The 13901-nt window shown below is 39.8% G+C and overlaps 3 protein-coding genes across 4 annotated transcripts; 1 reads left to right on the top strand and 2 right to left on the bottom strand.

Annotated features, from left to right (window-relative positions):
- Nucleotides 1–771: 771 nt before the first annotated feature.
- Nucleotides 772–3786, top strand: rilpl2 (Rab interacting lysosomal protein-like 2). Of its 2 annotated transcripts, none has more exons than XM_080894513.1 (4): nucleotides 772–1228; nucleotides 1314–1462; nucleotides 2809–2949; nucleotides 3359–3786. In XM_080894513.1, exons 1-4 carry the CDS (start codon nucleotides 935–937, stop codon nucleotides 3378–3380), a joined length of 606 nt encoding a protein of 201 aa, XP_080750639.1. In that variant the 5' UTR covers nucleotides 772–934; the 3' UTR covers nucleotides 3381–3786. The 2 variants fall into 2 exon arrangements, with proteins under 2 accessions (XP_080750639.1, XP_080750638.1); XM_080894512.1 differs by having other exon boundaries at nucleotides 773–1228; nucleotides 1311–1462.
- kmt5ab (lysine methyltransferase 5Ab) lies at nucleotides 3615–9524 on the bottom strand. Its single transcript, XM_080894511.1, has 8 exons — nucleotides 9368–9524; nucleotides 9070–9173; nucleotides 7784–7931; nucleotides 7408–7612; nucleotides 7200–7287; nucleotides 6746–6805; nucleotides 6449–6639; nucleotides 3615–6007 (listed from the first exon to the last, which is right to left on the bottom strand). Exons 1-8 carry the CDS (start codon nucleotides 9375–9377, stop codon nucleotides 5797–5799), a joined length of 1017 nt encoding a protein of 338 aa, XP_080750637.1. The 5' UTR covers nucleotides 9378–9524; the 3' UTR covers nucleotides 3615–5796.
- A 1340-nt stretch (nucleotides 9525–10864) lies between these two features.
- On the bottom strand, nucleotides 10865–11862 carry mtrfr (mitochondrial translation release factor in rescue). Its single transcript, XM_080894514.1, has 2 exons — nucleotides 11452–11862; nucleotides 10865–11356 (listed from the first exon to the last, which is right to left on the bottom strand). Exons 1-2 carry the CDS (start codon nucleotides 11707–11709, stop codon nucleotides 11126–11128), a joined length of 489 nt encoding a protein of 162 aa, XP_080750640.1. The 5' UTR covers nucleotides 11710–11862; the 3' UTR covers nucleotides 10865–11125.
- Between the last annotated feature and the right edge of the window lie 2039 nt (nucleotides 11863–13901).

Genomic DNA, 13901 nt, shown 5'->3' with positions numbered 1-13901 from the left:
ATGGTCCAAAATTTGAACATTTGTAATGACAGCTGAGATATTTTAGCTTCATATATCAGATAATCAAAATTTTTCAGTTTACTTGGTAGTTAAAATTTAAATTAAAAAAAGGTCAGTAATCCTGCAAAGTCCCATAATTGAGCACACATAAATAAAACTTCAAATTGCTAAAGATTTCTGAAAGACATACAGTTGAATTACACAATACCATGATATTTTTATTCAGTTTATATGCTAGATTAAGCTACCCCACAAAAAGTACACAAAGATCGGAGATGTACAGTTTCTGAATTCCTGAAACAACTATTTTCCCAGATATGACCCACTGGAGCACAGATGTGGGTTAAATTTTATCCGGAACAGCCTTAATGTACAAAAACTTGTACTGAACAACAGTATAAAATGTAAGAAAAAATTTTTTGTTTATTTTGTGTCATTTTCGGAAAAGTCATCAAATTTCAATCTTAAAGATTTAGGATATTTTTCTCCCAAACCTTTTGTTTTACTGTAGTTAGTCAGCTAACCAGAGCCACTAAAACAAAATACATGAAATCACGTGTTTTCTCAACTGATTTGATTGAGAGAAGTTCAGAGAGACTATATGAAGAGTGATGTCTCACTCACAAACTGCTTTATTTTCCTTACAAACCGACGATCTGTGATCTGGCGGATAGCCAGAGCCGAGTGAGCGCTCTTGACTTGTACACGATCTTTGTACTCACCTGTCGCTAGGATACTTTGCCCTCCTCTGCTGTCCGACGAGTCACGCCATTGGTGCGTGAGTGATGGGGGAAGTGCTGCTTCTCCAAAGTTAGCCACCTTCGCTCTGTACGAGCCGAAGTCGAGAAAGAGTGAGAAAGAGTGGGGTTTAAGGACTTATGAGTGGCATCCGGGGGGAAAAAAGTCGAGTTTATTTCGGCCGTCCCGCTGAGTCATGGAGTTTGGTGAGGAATCGTCACCAGCTCGGGCTTTCGAGAAGGACGCTTTCGAGCTCACTGTGGAAGATGTGTATGATATCTCGTACGTAATCGGAAGAGATCTGTTAAAAATCAGCAGCACTGGCGAAGAAGTGTCAGACCTACAGTTTAGGATAGTCCGTGTGTTGGAAATGTTTGAGACTTTGGTCAACAAGTACAACTTGTCTCTGGAGGAGCTGAAAATGGAGCGGGACAACCTCAAGAGCGAACTGGATAGGATCATCAAGGAGGGCTCCTCCAGGCCTGGCGCGGTGAGTTTGACGCTCTATAGTTCAGGCTCTTGTCAGATAGAAGTAGACCTTTAAATATGGCTTTTTGTTTTTTTAATCACAGCAGACTTCGGGACCGAACCAGCTGGTGGTGGACCTGACAGACCCTAACAGACCCCGATTCACTATGCAGGAGCTGAAGGAGGTGCTGCAAGAGAGGAACCAGCTGAAGGCTCAGCTCATGGTGGCCCAGGAGGAGCTTCAGCTGTACAAGAGGTAACCGGTGTGAAATGTAAAGTTCACTCTGGCTTCTAAGAGTACATAAAATAATGATAAATCTTTATTTATATCAGAAACATGTAGCTAATGCACCTGCTCAGTGTCAATACACCTGAAGACTGTGCGCTTGTAAGAGGATTTATTGATGGGCTGCTGTATAATGCTATGTCAGACTGGCTTGAATCTCATATCAGTTTCAACTAGAATTACACTGAGTCCATGGGGAAATGCATAAAATGATCAGCCACTCTATTAGGTACAACTTGCTAGTAGGTTGGACCACCTTTTGCCTTCAAACCTTTAATTCATTGTGGCACAGATTCAGCAAGGAGCTGGAAACATTCCTCAGATTTTGATGTTGACATGACAGCATCACACCATTGCTGCAGACTTGTGGGCTGTTAGAGGCTGTTAGATTTGGTGACTGTGGTTGCCATTTGAGCTGAACTCACTGTCATGCTCTGAGCTTTGTGACACGGCCTGTTATGGAAGCGGCCATCTGAGGATGAGTACACAGTAGTTATAAAGATCAGGTAGATGGTTTTTACGATGCTCAGTTGGTACAAAGAAGCCCAAAGTGTGTCAAGAAAATATCCTCTGCATCAGTATACCATGACCACCACCACATGCCTGAACCATTCAAACAAGGCGAATTGAGCTGTGTTTTCATCTTGTTTTATGGCAAATTCTGACCCTGCCATTGCAGTAGAACTCGAGATTCCTCAGACCAGGCACCATTTTTTTTAATCTTCTATTGTCTAATTTTGGTGAGACCGTGTGAATTTGAGCCTCAGTTTCTGATCTGAGCTGGTCTTTATAAGGCTAGCCTCTGTAAACCATAGAGATGGTCACGTGGGAAAATCCCAGCAGATCAGCAGTTTATGACATACTCAGACTAGCATGTCTAGTTTGACCCCCATGTTACTTTCAAAGTCACTTAAACCACCTTTCATTTCTATTCTGATGTTTGGTTTAAAGTTCAGCACCTCCTCTTGACCAGGTCTACGTGCATGAATCTATTGTGCTGCTGCCATGTGATTGGCTGATTAGATATTTTTGTTAAAAAGCAGTTGAACAGGTGTACCTAATAAAGTGCCAATGAGTGAATGTGACTATGTAATTATAACACTGAGTGCACAAATATAAGAACCACAACTAGCCAATGAATGCAAAAGGATATATGCATATTATAGAAGCCTCACATTTCATTGTCAATCACATCATGTTTTTTTTAATTTGTTGTCATTTTAAAGCAGCAAGATCGATCATGTCTCATAAAATGAAATATTAGCCTGTCTTATAAAATACTCTTAGTGATCATAAATATCCCCGTTCTCCTGCAGTGGGATCCTGCCACAAGCTGAACCAGCCATGGTGGAGGTGTCTCCATCTCCACCATGGCAGGTGGAGACACCTGCAGCTACAGAGCACAGACCAGCCATGATAAACGACACGAAAGAAGAGAAGACGACCATAGGCAAACTGTGAGTAACAAGCTGGCTCGGTTTACCAACAAAAGTATTTACAGATGACTAAAAATAATATAAAGAAAGCGGAAAAAAGGAAGTAAAAGTAGGCCTTGTTTTAAGCCGTGCACCTCAAATGGAAAGGATTCAGAAGAATTCTGAGCAGCAACCACATGATGCTGTAATAAGCTAGCAGGGAGATTGTTCTCACAGCCCGTCTCCTGTCTCCTAATGATATACTTGTGACTGGGTGAATTCATGCTGACGCTCAGGATGTTTGTCTGAGCAGTGAACGAGACGCAGAGAGAGAGTACGCCTCTGCCAAAATGCTTCCGTCAGTAATCACAGCCTCCCGTGATGCAGCGTTGTTTGCGTGCTCCATGTTCACCAGCGCTCCTTCAGCTAACTCTGACCTTTCTGTTTGTAGGTTTTCATTCAGGCGAAAATGAGAAGAAAAGCTTTCACGGAGAACTGACCATGTAGGAGACAAACAGGATTTGTCGGCACAATTAAACTCCTTTTGTACTTTTTAAGAAGTATTTGTCAGTTTTAATAAGCATTATATTTTGTACTAATTTTTAACCTAAGATGTTTTTAGAGTAGACATCTTTTAATTCTGTAAAAATAAGATATGGAAAGGAAACTGGAAAGTATTATTTAACAAGTGATGATCATGTTAGATGTTCAAGTTTATAATTATTTATAAACTTGAACATCAGCTTTTTTTTTTTTTCTTGTTTTTTAATGAGCCACGATAAGGTCTTTATGTAGGCACATTCCCATCACTCATCTCTATCTTGTTAATGAAGGTGAAATACCCAATCAAAATCTAATAATAAATTTGATTGTACTTGTGTTTTGTCTCAAGTTGAATATTTAAAAAGCTTTTGTTTTATCATATTTTAGCCAGATGCCAAAAATATTGCTAATACACAAATTACAGCATAGATTTACAGGCTTTAATCAGCAGATTACAAGGCTTTGTTCTTGCTGAAGTCCTCTCGTTGACTTCTGTTTTGTGTGAAGAAGGGTAGGCGGGACAAAAAGGTAACCCACTCTCATATTTCACTGAACTGTCTTTAGCTTTGTTGACAGTTCAGTTCATGCAATGATGGAAAAACCTGGTCACTATATTTAGATTAGTCACCAACCACCACATCGTAACACTGCTCCCACAGGCTCGTACTGTAGGCTTGACTGCTACATCACATCATCCCCTCTCTTCTTATCCTAAGATGCCCATCACTCTGGAACGGAGTAAATCTGCACCCTTCGAACCACATGACCTTTTTCATTGCTGCAGGGTCCCATTTTTTTGCTCTCTAACAAATGAACCCTTTCCCCCCCCCCAATTAGCCTCACTGATAAATGGCTTTAACACTACACACTTGTTTAACCCAATCTCAAGTGCTAGCTGCATGTGTGGAAATATTCCTACTTTCACTCTTAAAGCCTCGTCAGGTACGTTTTAAAGAAATTTTGTAGCAAATTTTGCTTTTATCTCCTAACTGCACTAAAGAATTTGTGGACATATAACATGGAGGGACCATGCAACATAGTATTTAGAGTTCAGTATCTGCTGGAGACCATTGCTGGATACAAGCCCCTCTACATGGGCTTTTATTTCTTTGTGCCCTCCTCTCCTACGTCCTCCTGCCTCTGACCTGGACATCAATTTCAGTACGCTATGTTGACGGATGTTTCAATTGCTAAAATAAATGTAGGAATTAGGCGATTAAAAAGGAGGGAAGAGGCACAGATGTAGTGTTTATTATACAGGTATTAGGTGAAATAGTTATTTGTATTCATGTTGTTTTAAGTTATAAAAGATGACAGTAATTACACTTTTAGCCTTTTACCATTTAAGATTTTATATAAAAATGCACCACACTGCATCATGTTGTGAGTTTAATTTTGAGGTGACAGTAGCGCAGGAGGTGGAACAGGTCACCAATGGCACTTTAGACTGCATGGCTAGAGACTGGACTCAGCGGAGTTGTTCTCCAATGTGTTCATTGTATGAATGAAGCAAGAATGACATGTGTTGCATATGGGAACCAGCCCATAATTAAGTGGCTCTAAATGTTAAATATCATCACTGTAATCACAGTAGTGGCTGGGCTATAACAGAACAATTCATAATGTACCGTCACTTTGCAATTTCAACAGAAGGTCTCATGGAGAAGAAACACTGCTGTAGTAAGTGAAAGAAATCTGCCAACATGACTCTTTGGGCTTAAATTGAAAGAAGTAAATGTGTTTATAAAAATAAATAAATAAAAATCTATAATTTAATTACTTTGGTGTGCTGTGAATGGCCCAGGCTGTAAAACCTGTGAAAATATAGTTTAAAAAAAAAAGAAAAAGAAAAAACAATTCACAATGTTTGAAAAAGCCATCCCATGGGTCACATTGGAGTCTTCGCCAGGCCAATTCAGGCTCCTGGCCTTATGTTTGAAACCCCCGATGCACGATATGGTCTTGTCCCACCTGGAGGATAGTAGATGTGTCCCTTATTTAGTTATCGAATGCACCACCAATCATGTCACGGCAGGAATGAAGACCGCTTTATTCCTCAATTTACAGCACATGTAATAATTTACAAAAGCTAGAATGACAATTACTAAAGGAAACCCCGTTCACAGTGCAAACCTGCTTCTCAAAGAAAATGACTGCTACATTTCATAAAGATATAAAATCCTGATAAAAAATATACTTCACCAGCTGAAGTTTGAGCATCTATACAAAATAAAACATTTCAAGTATCACATCTTTTTCCATAAAGAAACTGGACAGCAGACGGGACAAATTCATATATTAACGGGAAAAAAAAAAAAAAAAGAAAAAAAAAAAAAAGTCAAGGTCTCAGTGTTTGAGCCATGGGTGAGCAAGGATTGAGGCTTTACTCCGATCGCCATAATCGTAAAGCAGCTCCTCGCCTGCATTGATGTCTCTGGAGGCGACCAAGATCAGGTGAGGCGTTCCATCGATGGGGTGAAGCCTCGTCTGGCAGTTTCCAGTTTTACAGTGGTTGATCAGCCTACCAAGCCGACTCGTTTCCTTTGTGGCATCAACACTGTGATACACAGACATGACTGTCACAACACAAGACAGGTGTCCATACTAAAATCACAGCTATTAAACTTTTGTTTTTAATTCTAGGAGATGTCTTTCGCATAATAAAATGTCAGCTAGAATAAAGTTTTATAACAGTGCTTTTTGTATTAAAGAAATAATTACTCATCCTAAAGAACACATGCTTTTATGATTCTAAAAAAACAAAACAAAATAAAACCTATGTACAACTAGAATTTCGATTTCCAGGGAGACAAAAATGACACAGAAAGTATTTGGAGGGAAAAAAAAAAAAAAAAAAAGTCATAGGGTGAATATATACAGGTCTATGGTGAGACGCCAACACTGAATAAACTGATGATTAAAGATTAATCTCACATACTTTGAAGGTTTGTGTGCACGGGTGTGAGACCTCTTGCAGAGCAATGCCATTTGGACTTACCAGTAAGTTTTGGATTGATACTGGAAGTAGTACATGTAACAGCCTGTTTGAGGATCCTCAGCGTACTGGGCCTCTCTGATTTTAGCTTCAGCCAGGTCCAGCAGGTCTCCGTGATACTCCACGACAAAATCTCCCCTTTTGAAACCACTCACAGCAAATACCCCTCTCCCCTTGCCGTCTATGTTTTTGACCTGTTCACAGTGAAAATGTACACTGGATTAGCAAATGTTGCTTAACCAGCATTCAGGGATCATGTCTGCATGCAGAGTTTTGTAGTGGCACAAATGTAAACATTACCTCCATTCCTTCTTCAATGTCATTCTTTATCAGGTCATCGAGGTGCTTGTGTTGTTCACTCTGTTAACAGTGATTAGATCATTTAGTTTAGTTTTTTTTTTTTTATTAAAGAGAACATCAAGACAACTTTATATACATTTTTGTTTTATTAGTTTTGCCCCCTCCCTTAAGAATGGCTCGACAGCCACTCCACAGAGACCATTTCCAATGAGGCTTCAGTGAAAGAAACTAATAAACTAAAAGAAACTAATAAATTATGTGTTATTTAACTGTTTCTTTGCCAACTGTGTAGACACAACTCATGGTTCATCCCTCGAGTTAGGTGCCTCTATGCTTTAATGAGTCATAGATCAGCATTTAGTGGCTTTCAAAAAGAAAAAAAAAAAAAGAAAAACCCAACCAAAAAATTTTGAAGTCCTTTCAGAAATCTGGAAAAGTATTAGTCAATACAGACCTTTAACTCTGCATTTGTTTTTCTGTTACTGCGCCTGATGGGAAAGTAGTCAGTGACCTTTCTGTTTTGAAGAGCTTTACTCTCCATCCTGAAAACAAGAGACATCAGAGTAATAAGTCATTATGCTTGTGCAAGTGAGTGTGAAAGAGTCCGTGCCCACCCCCTCTGTGTTTTTAATGAGACTGGCACGTTGGTGACATGTACCCACTTTTTTGCTCCCAGCTTGTGTCCATTTCTGCCCCGAGACTTGGATTTTGGGACACTGCCATCTGTTGCAGACCTGACGTCAGTATGCGAGGTGGAGCTTGGTTGCTCAGGTTGCTCAGAGGCCTTTTCTCTTGTTTCATCACTATGACAAGCCATTTCAGCCTTCTGGACTTTGGATACCTCAGCTTTCATTTTATTGGATGAGCCTTAAACACAGAAGAAACAAAAACACCACAAATATTTAAGAAGAACAGGTCAGTGAGCGCTACTACTACTAGTAGCCTGGAAAGTTGTGTAGCTCACATGAATGCTGATGAAACAGCAACTAAAAGGACAACAGTGAAATAACAGAGTAAGTGCTTAATTTAAGAATTTACCTTTTTTCAGTTTTGGCATATCTGGTTTAGTTGAATCCGAATCATTTCCTTCCTGAATGAGCGTGCTTGAACTGTCACTCAGAGGGGACCTGGGCTTGCTTGGAGTCCGTAGACTTGGGAGAACTGTCTGCACATTACCTTTACAACCCTACAAAAATCATTATAAACATGGGTCATAAAGAGAAAGCTGTATGAGAGTGATCTGATGCAATAAACAAAGTGTAGCATTTCATCACTGTTCAGGAACTTGTCTAAATCTAGAGACATGTTGCACACTTAGCACTGTGCTTTCCAGCACCTTTGAGAACAGAAAACAGATTTTATCCATCGCTTTAATCCAGCCGAGTCCAAAAAAAAACAAACCATGAACAAATTGCAAAAACTGCACGGCTTGGTCTGGCAACTCTAACAAAGACTCTGTCCATAATCAGCTGTTTCTCACTCATTCAATACTTTATAACATATATAAAAGGGAACACTAAACTGAGATTTTCTGACAGGACTTGCAGGAAAATCTGCTCACAATTTAACCGATTCAAATATCCAGTTTAAATCAAGTACAGGAATGTGGATGCAGCAATCTAAAGTAAATTAGGAGCATACATTCCTGACCCATACAGTGCGCAAACTGTAAAAAAGATGAGGCATTAATATTTTTCTGCCATTTGCAAGCCACAGGCCTAAATTTCAAATTGCTCAAATTAAATGTTCAAGTTTTTCTCCCTCTCTACTTGTGTGTCAAGCGGAGTTTCTCTCACAAGAATTCATTAACATGGTCAGTGAATCCTTGTACTACTGTTGGTCATTCACTCAGACACAGAGAAGGAGTAAGTTATAACATACAAATAGCTGTACTGAAACCAGGTGTCCACTGTGGCCGGACTCTGAGTAAGGACATGAAGGACCTAGAGGGAATCTCATACTTATTTTACATCCACTAGCTAGATTAAGCCCACTTTGATTAGATATTTTGTAACTATCAACCTAGTTACTTTGGTGTAGCATGAATACTCAGAAGGGAGGTGTTTATCAGTAAAGCTAAAGCTGTAAAACCTATAACATTAAAGTTAAAAGTCCAAAATGTAGGTCTTCTTTCAACCTGTCCAGTTGGGCCGTACTGGAATATCTGCCGGGCAGCTTCTGGTCTCCGGGCCCTTATTTTTGAAACCCCTAGTTCACAGCATGAAGCGGAGGATTTACCCCTTGCAAGAGTAACACTAATTGGTTTACCAGAAAATGTGAGCTTCCTGCTTTGGAGATGCATAAGCTGAGGAGAGCCTTGTTACCTTGTTATTTGCTGGCTTGTTTTCCTTTGTCTCCGTCAGTGAGGTTACTGTATCTTCAGCAGGGTTCTCTGGCTTTTTGTCGACTCTCAGCACATTTTTCTTCCCTGCATAAACATAGACATGAATAAATTTGAGCTCTTCTATCTAACAATTCATTGACATATACGACAAAAAAAACACTACCGCTGAGTTTTATTTGTAAACAGCCACGTGTATTTTAACAAACCTAGTCCCTTTTTTTGCGCTAACTAGCATTTAGCAGTCAGCTACTACACAAACAGCAACACGTCTCAGTTACCTTTTGCCATGTCAGTACACAAATAAAAATCCACAGAGGACGTGGGAGCTGTTAAATGCAGTCCTGTGTCTTCTGGTTCCTTACTGTACTCAGTTCACTGCAACGACAAATATCAGACCGCATCACTCCGGAGAGAGCGTGGAGGATTTAAAAATACTACTCCGCTTCTCATTGGCTCTTAAGTACAGACGGGAGGGGCTTGGGTTTGAAAACAGCTCTCTGATTGGCCCCAGCTGACGGCTCTGCGTGTTATCGGTCTCTTTGCAAAAGTTTTTCTCAGTGGCATTAAATAACAGTTAATGATAATTATTTTAATAGCAACACAAAACAATCTGTTTTGCCTGTTTACCTGTAAAGAGCTTATAAAAGTAATATTAACGGAATATAACATCGCAAAGATAAGAATAAAAGACAATAACTTACAGCTAGAGATCATGATTTTTACTTAGATATGGCTAGAATTGAGCACAGACCCACATTTGCTTTTTAAATAAAACTTTCTAAATAAAACATCCTATTAATGTAGAGAAAGAGATTTTTACTGACATCTAGTGGCAAAAGGATGTAAGAGGTACTGTTAAAAATTATGCAGACGTACTGGTCTGAGTATTGTAAAAAAAAAAACAAAAACTGCTGATCCGCTGGGATTTTCCCACACAACCATCTTTAGTGTTTTCAGATAGTGGTCTGAATGAGTAAAGATATCCAGTGAGCAGCAGTTCTCTGGGTTAAAATGCCTTCTTGATTATAGAAGTCAGGGGAGCCCAGACTGCTTTGAGCTGATAGGAAGGTAACAGTAACTCCAATAACCACTTGTTATGGTATTTCCTTGGCATACTTTATGCCCCTTGGTACCAACTGAGTATTGCTGCTGATCATCCCTTTATGACCACAGAGCACCCATTTTCTGATGGATAACACACCATGTCATAAAGCCAAAAGCATCTTAAACTGCTTGAGTACTCAAATTGCCTCCACAGTCACCAGATCTCAATTCAATAGAGCCCCTTTGGGATGCGATTGAACAGGACATTTATATCATGGATATTCAGCCTACAAATCTGTGCAATGCTATTATGCCGGTATGGACCAAAGAGGAATGTTTCTGACACCATCTTGAATCTATGTGAAAAGAATTTAGGTAGCTCTGGAGGGAAAAAGGGATCTAACTGGGTAGCAGCAAGGTACTTAAAGTGTCCAGCAACTGTAATTCATTTCAATGCAATTTTTCAGCATCCTATAATCAGTATAAATAGAAGCAAACGTTTTTTATGTTCATTTGCAATAGGTCCACTTATATATTACTGTGTTCTGGTGACACCTTTAGGTTTCAACATGAAGACATCCACAGATCAACTCGTCTCTTTTTAAGCTTTTTCTTGTGAAATTCAAATATGCTGAATGCTCCATGGCTTCCAAAATTTTTGCCATCCTACTTGAATCTAAAGGTAAACGAAGCAGACCCCCCTATTTAACTCAAGTTTAGACTCACACGAATAAACAACCAATCACACATAACTTTATTTTAATCCTTATGTGACACACTGATACTGTGCCTGTCTGAAGCTAAACAAATAAAATCTTGTTATTAGAGCTGACAGCACTTCTTCAGACTGAGGCTTTACAGACACAACGTGCAGGATCATTCAAGTATCTCTGACCTCACCGACCACACACACACACACACACACACACACACACACACACACACACACACACACACACACACACACACACACACACACACACACACACCACTCATACAGTGTCATTTCCGGGCTTGGAGTCTGCAGCCAGCGCTTCTTTCAACAGTCTCTTTCTCTCCAGGTTCTCGTTGGCCTTCCTCCTCTTTTCTTGCTTCCTGAGCACAGACTCCTTCTTCTTCATCACAACTTCACTGAGCTCTCCTTTGTACGCAACGTCGAGTTTCTCCCTCATAATCTCTCGGGCACGTTTTCGATTTATGTCCACAGATCTGGTCTGGTGGCACTAGAGAGGAGATTAAAAGACAACAAACAATATCAAAGGTATTCCAGATGTACTGGACACCATTACACGATTAACTATTGGTGAACAAAAAGCACCTTCACCACGATCCCAGTGGGGATGTGCTTTAGCACCACGCAGTTGCTGGTTTTGTTGGTCGCCTGTCCTCCAGGTCCAGATCCTCTCACAAACTGCTCTTCGAGCTCATCCTCGACCAGGACAGGAAGGTCTATCAGGTCCTTTTTACCGGCTGCCAACACACACCTGAGTCCAGTGGGAGGGGGTCTAAGCAGCAGAGAGCCTATCCATGTGAGCCGCATGCGCACAAAGCTGGTGATCGGTACAAACACGGACATCACATCACAACACACCAGACCCTAACAGAGAGACAGTTTTCATTTCTCTAATCCAGAAAAAAAACAACAGGTGTCACAGGCTCACTCTTTCAGAGTCACGCTGAGCCTTTGTTTATGTTCCGGTTTGTCTTCTTTACGTCCGTCGTTGTGTTTTTCTTCGCGGATTGAATAGTGGGTATGCTGACTCTACAGCGCCACCACGTATCACTTAGCCACACTGGTGTACTTGAATAAGCGATTACTCTATTTTTCTAATTATTATCATTATTACTTTTCAACTTTAAGCTGTGATAGTGTTGATGGAGAAGTTCAGAGAAGGTCAGAAGGAGTTGGACTGTGTCTCTGTGGATATAGAGAAGGGACATGAAAGGGCGCCAGGAGAGAAACTGGTACTGTCATGAGTGAGAGACAAGTGTGAGGGTGGTGCAGGACAAGGGTGATTGGATGTCCCACTTTACGCAGGACTGGACAGCATTTTTATCCTTTGTCCTCCTGTCCCACATTCTTATTGGTTCTGCAGGGCATACACTTTTCTAAAATCTGACTTTTACTTCAATGTATAAAAAGGTTAGGGCTTTTGTTTTATTTTGTTTTCTATAGTCCAAAGAAGGTTAGATTTATCATGCCTTACCCCTCACCAAAAAGTCACAAACTTTGCTGATTTGATTGAATATGATGGGGGGAAAAACACAAAGAAAAGAAAGGGGGGGGGGGGGGGGGGGACAAGGTAGGGTAATATGCATACATCCAAGCTGGAACCCAAAAAGTGCTACGAAACAGAAAAGCAGTGAAATAAAAGAAAATACAAGCATATATAAAGACTATTGCATAAGGTGACAGCCAAAGTGTGACCAAAATTGGGTCATGTAACAGGACAATGACCCAAAGCAGAGGAAATCTACCAAAGAATAGTTAAAGAACAAAAGTTAAAGACCAGCCCAGAATCTGATTTAAATGCTGTGTTGGGACTTTAAGAGAGCTATGTATATAAATGAGTGTCACCTTCCTCAATGAACGACACTGTGCTCTGTAGTGAGATTAAGGAGCAGGTAAAGCAACATTGTAAAAAAAGTGTGGCCTGAAATTCCTCCACAACATTGTGAGAGGCTAATAAAGTGACACAGAAAATGAGTACTTCAAGTTATTGCTGCTAAAGGTGGTTCTCCAAACTGCTGAATCAGTAGGCGTGTTTAGTTTTTCCACAACAGACTGCATAATTTTGCTTTTTTAGCAGCTGTGCCAACTGTAAATGCTTACACAGCTCACGTATATGTTTGTTATGTCAAAAATGTTATACTGCTGTAGTTCCAGCAGGAACTATAATAAAAGCTTTTATTGTGATGTGATTGTCAATAGGTTCACAACCATGCAAAGTAACTTTTTGATATGATTTCCTGGTTTTACACAATACATATATACTTCATTTAAAAATTTCCACGTTGTTATGTCTTTCACTTCTCAGTGTCCAGGCAAAACTTGTGAAAGAGATTCATTAGGTTGTCATTTCTGTAGTAATAACACAAAGACATAATAAATGTCAATAAATAGTAAAAAAAAGACTGCAAAACAGTTTCAACCAATTTTCCAAATGGATTGTTAAATGGACTGTGATGTAATGCTTCCTGTTTGTCCCTTAACAATGACTATAATTAGTAAAGCAGGAAACTTATGTGGGTCACAGGGAAAAGACAATGTCTCCAATGACCTGTGATGGCATTTCTTTTATAAACTAAGTGTGGGGACATTGAATTTCGAACATCTATTACTCTATCGTTTTTCTTTGGACATTTGCTGCATCTAATTTAAGGAATAAACCAGCGTTGTGTTTACACATAACAAACAACCTCGAAAAGAATCTGTTTTAAATTGTATCTTTAAGCCCTTTGTTACAAGCAACCTGTTGCAAAAATATCTCATCTGTATAAACTTGGATCTATAATCTAAAACAACTGCCACATCTCAGCATGGTGTGCAGTGTGCCCTTAAAAAATTTGAGGAAACTGAACAATTGGAGGACAATTATACTGCAGAAATATCTACAGTGGTGCAGAAAGTCATGTCCTTAAAAAACAGGAGCAAAGACCTGAGAGCCGAGAGATCTATCTGACCCTTCAGTTGATCCATTTACCTTTCACTGAAGCTTCACACGAAATAGTCTTTGTGTAATGACTTATTACGCAAGAACTGGACTG

This window comes from Rhamphochromis sp. 'chilingali', assembly GCF_963969265.1.
Source record: "Rhamphochromis sp. 'chilingali' genome assembly, chromosome: 10".
NCBI lineage: Eukaryota > Metazoa > Chordata > Actinopteri > Cichliformes > Cichlidae > Rhamphochromis > Rhamphochromis sp. 'chilingali'.
The sequence above is the reverse complement of the archived record's forward strand: the minus strand, read 5'-3'. Positions and strand labels throughout refer to the sequence as shown.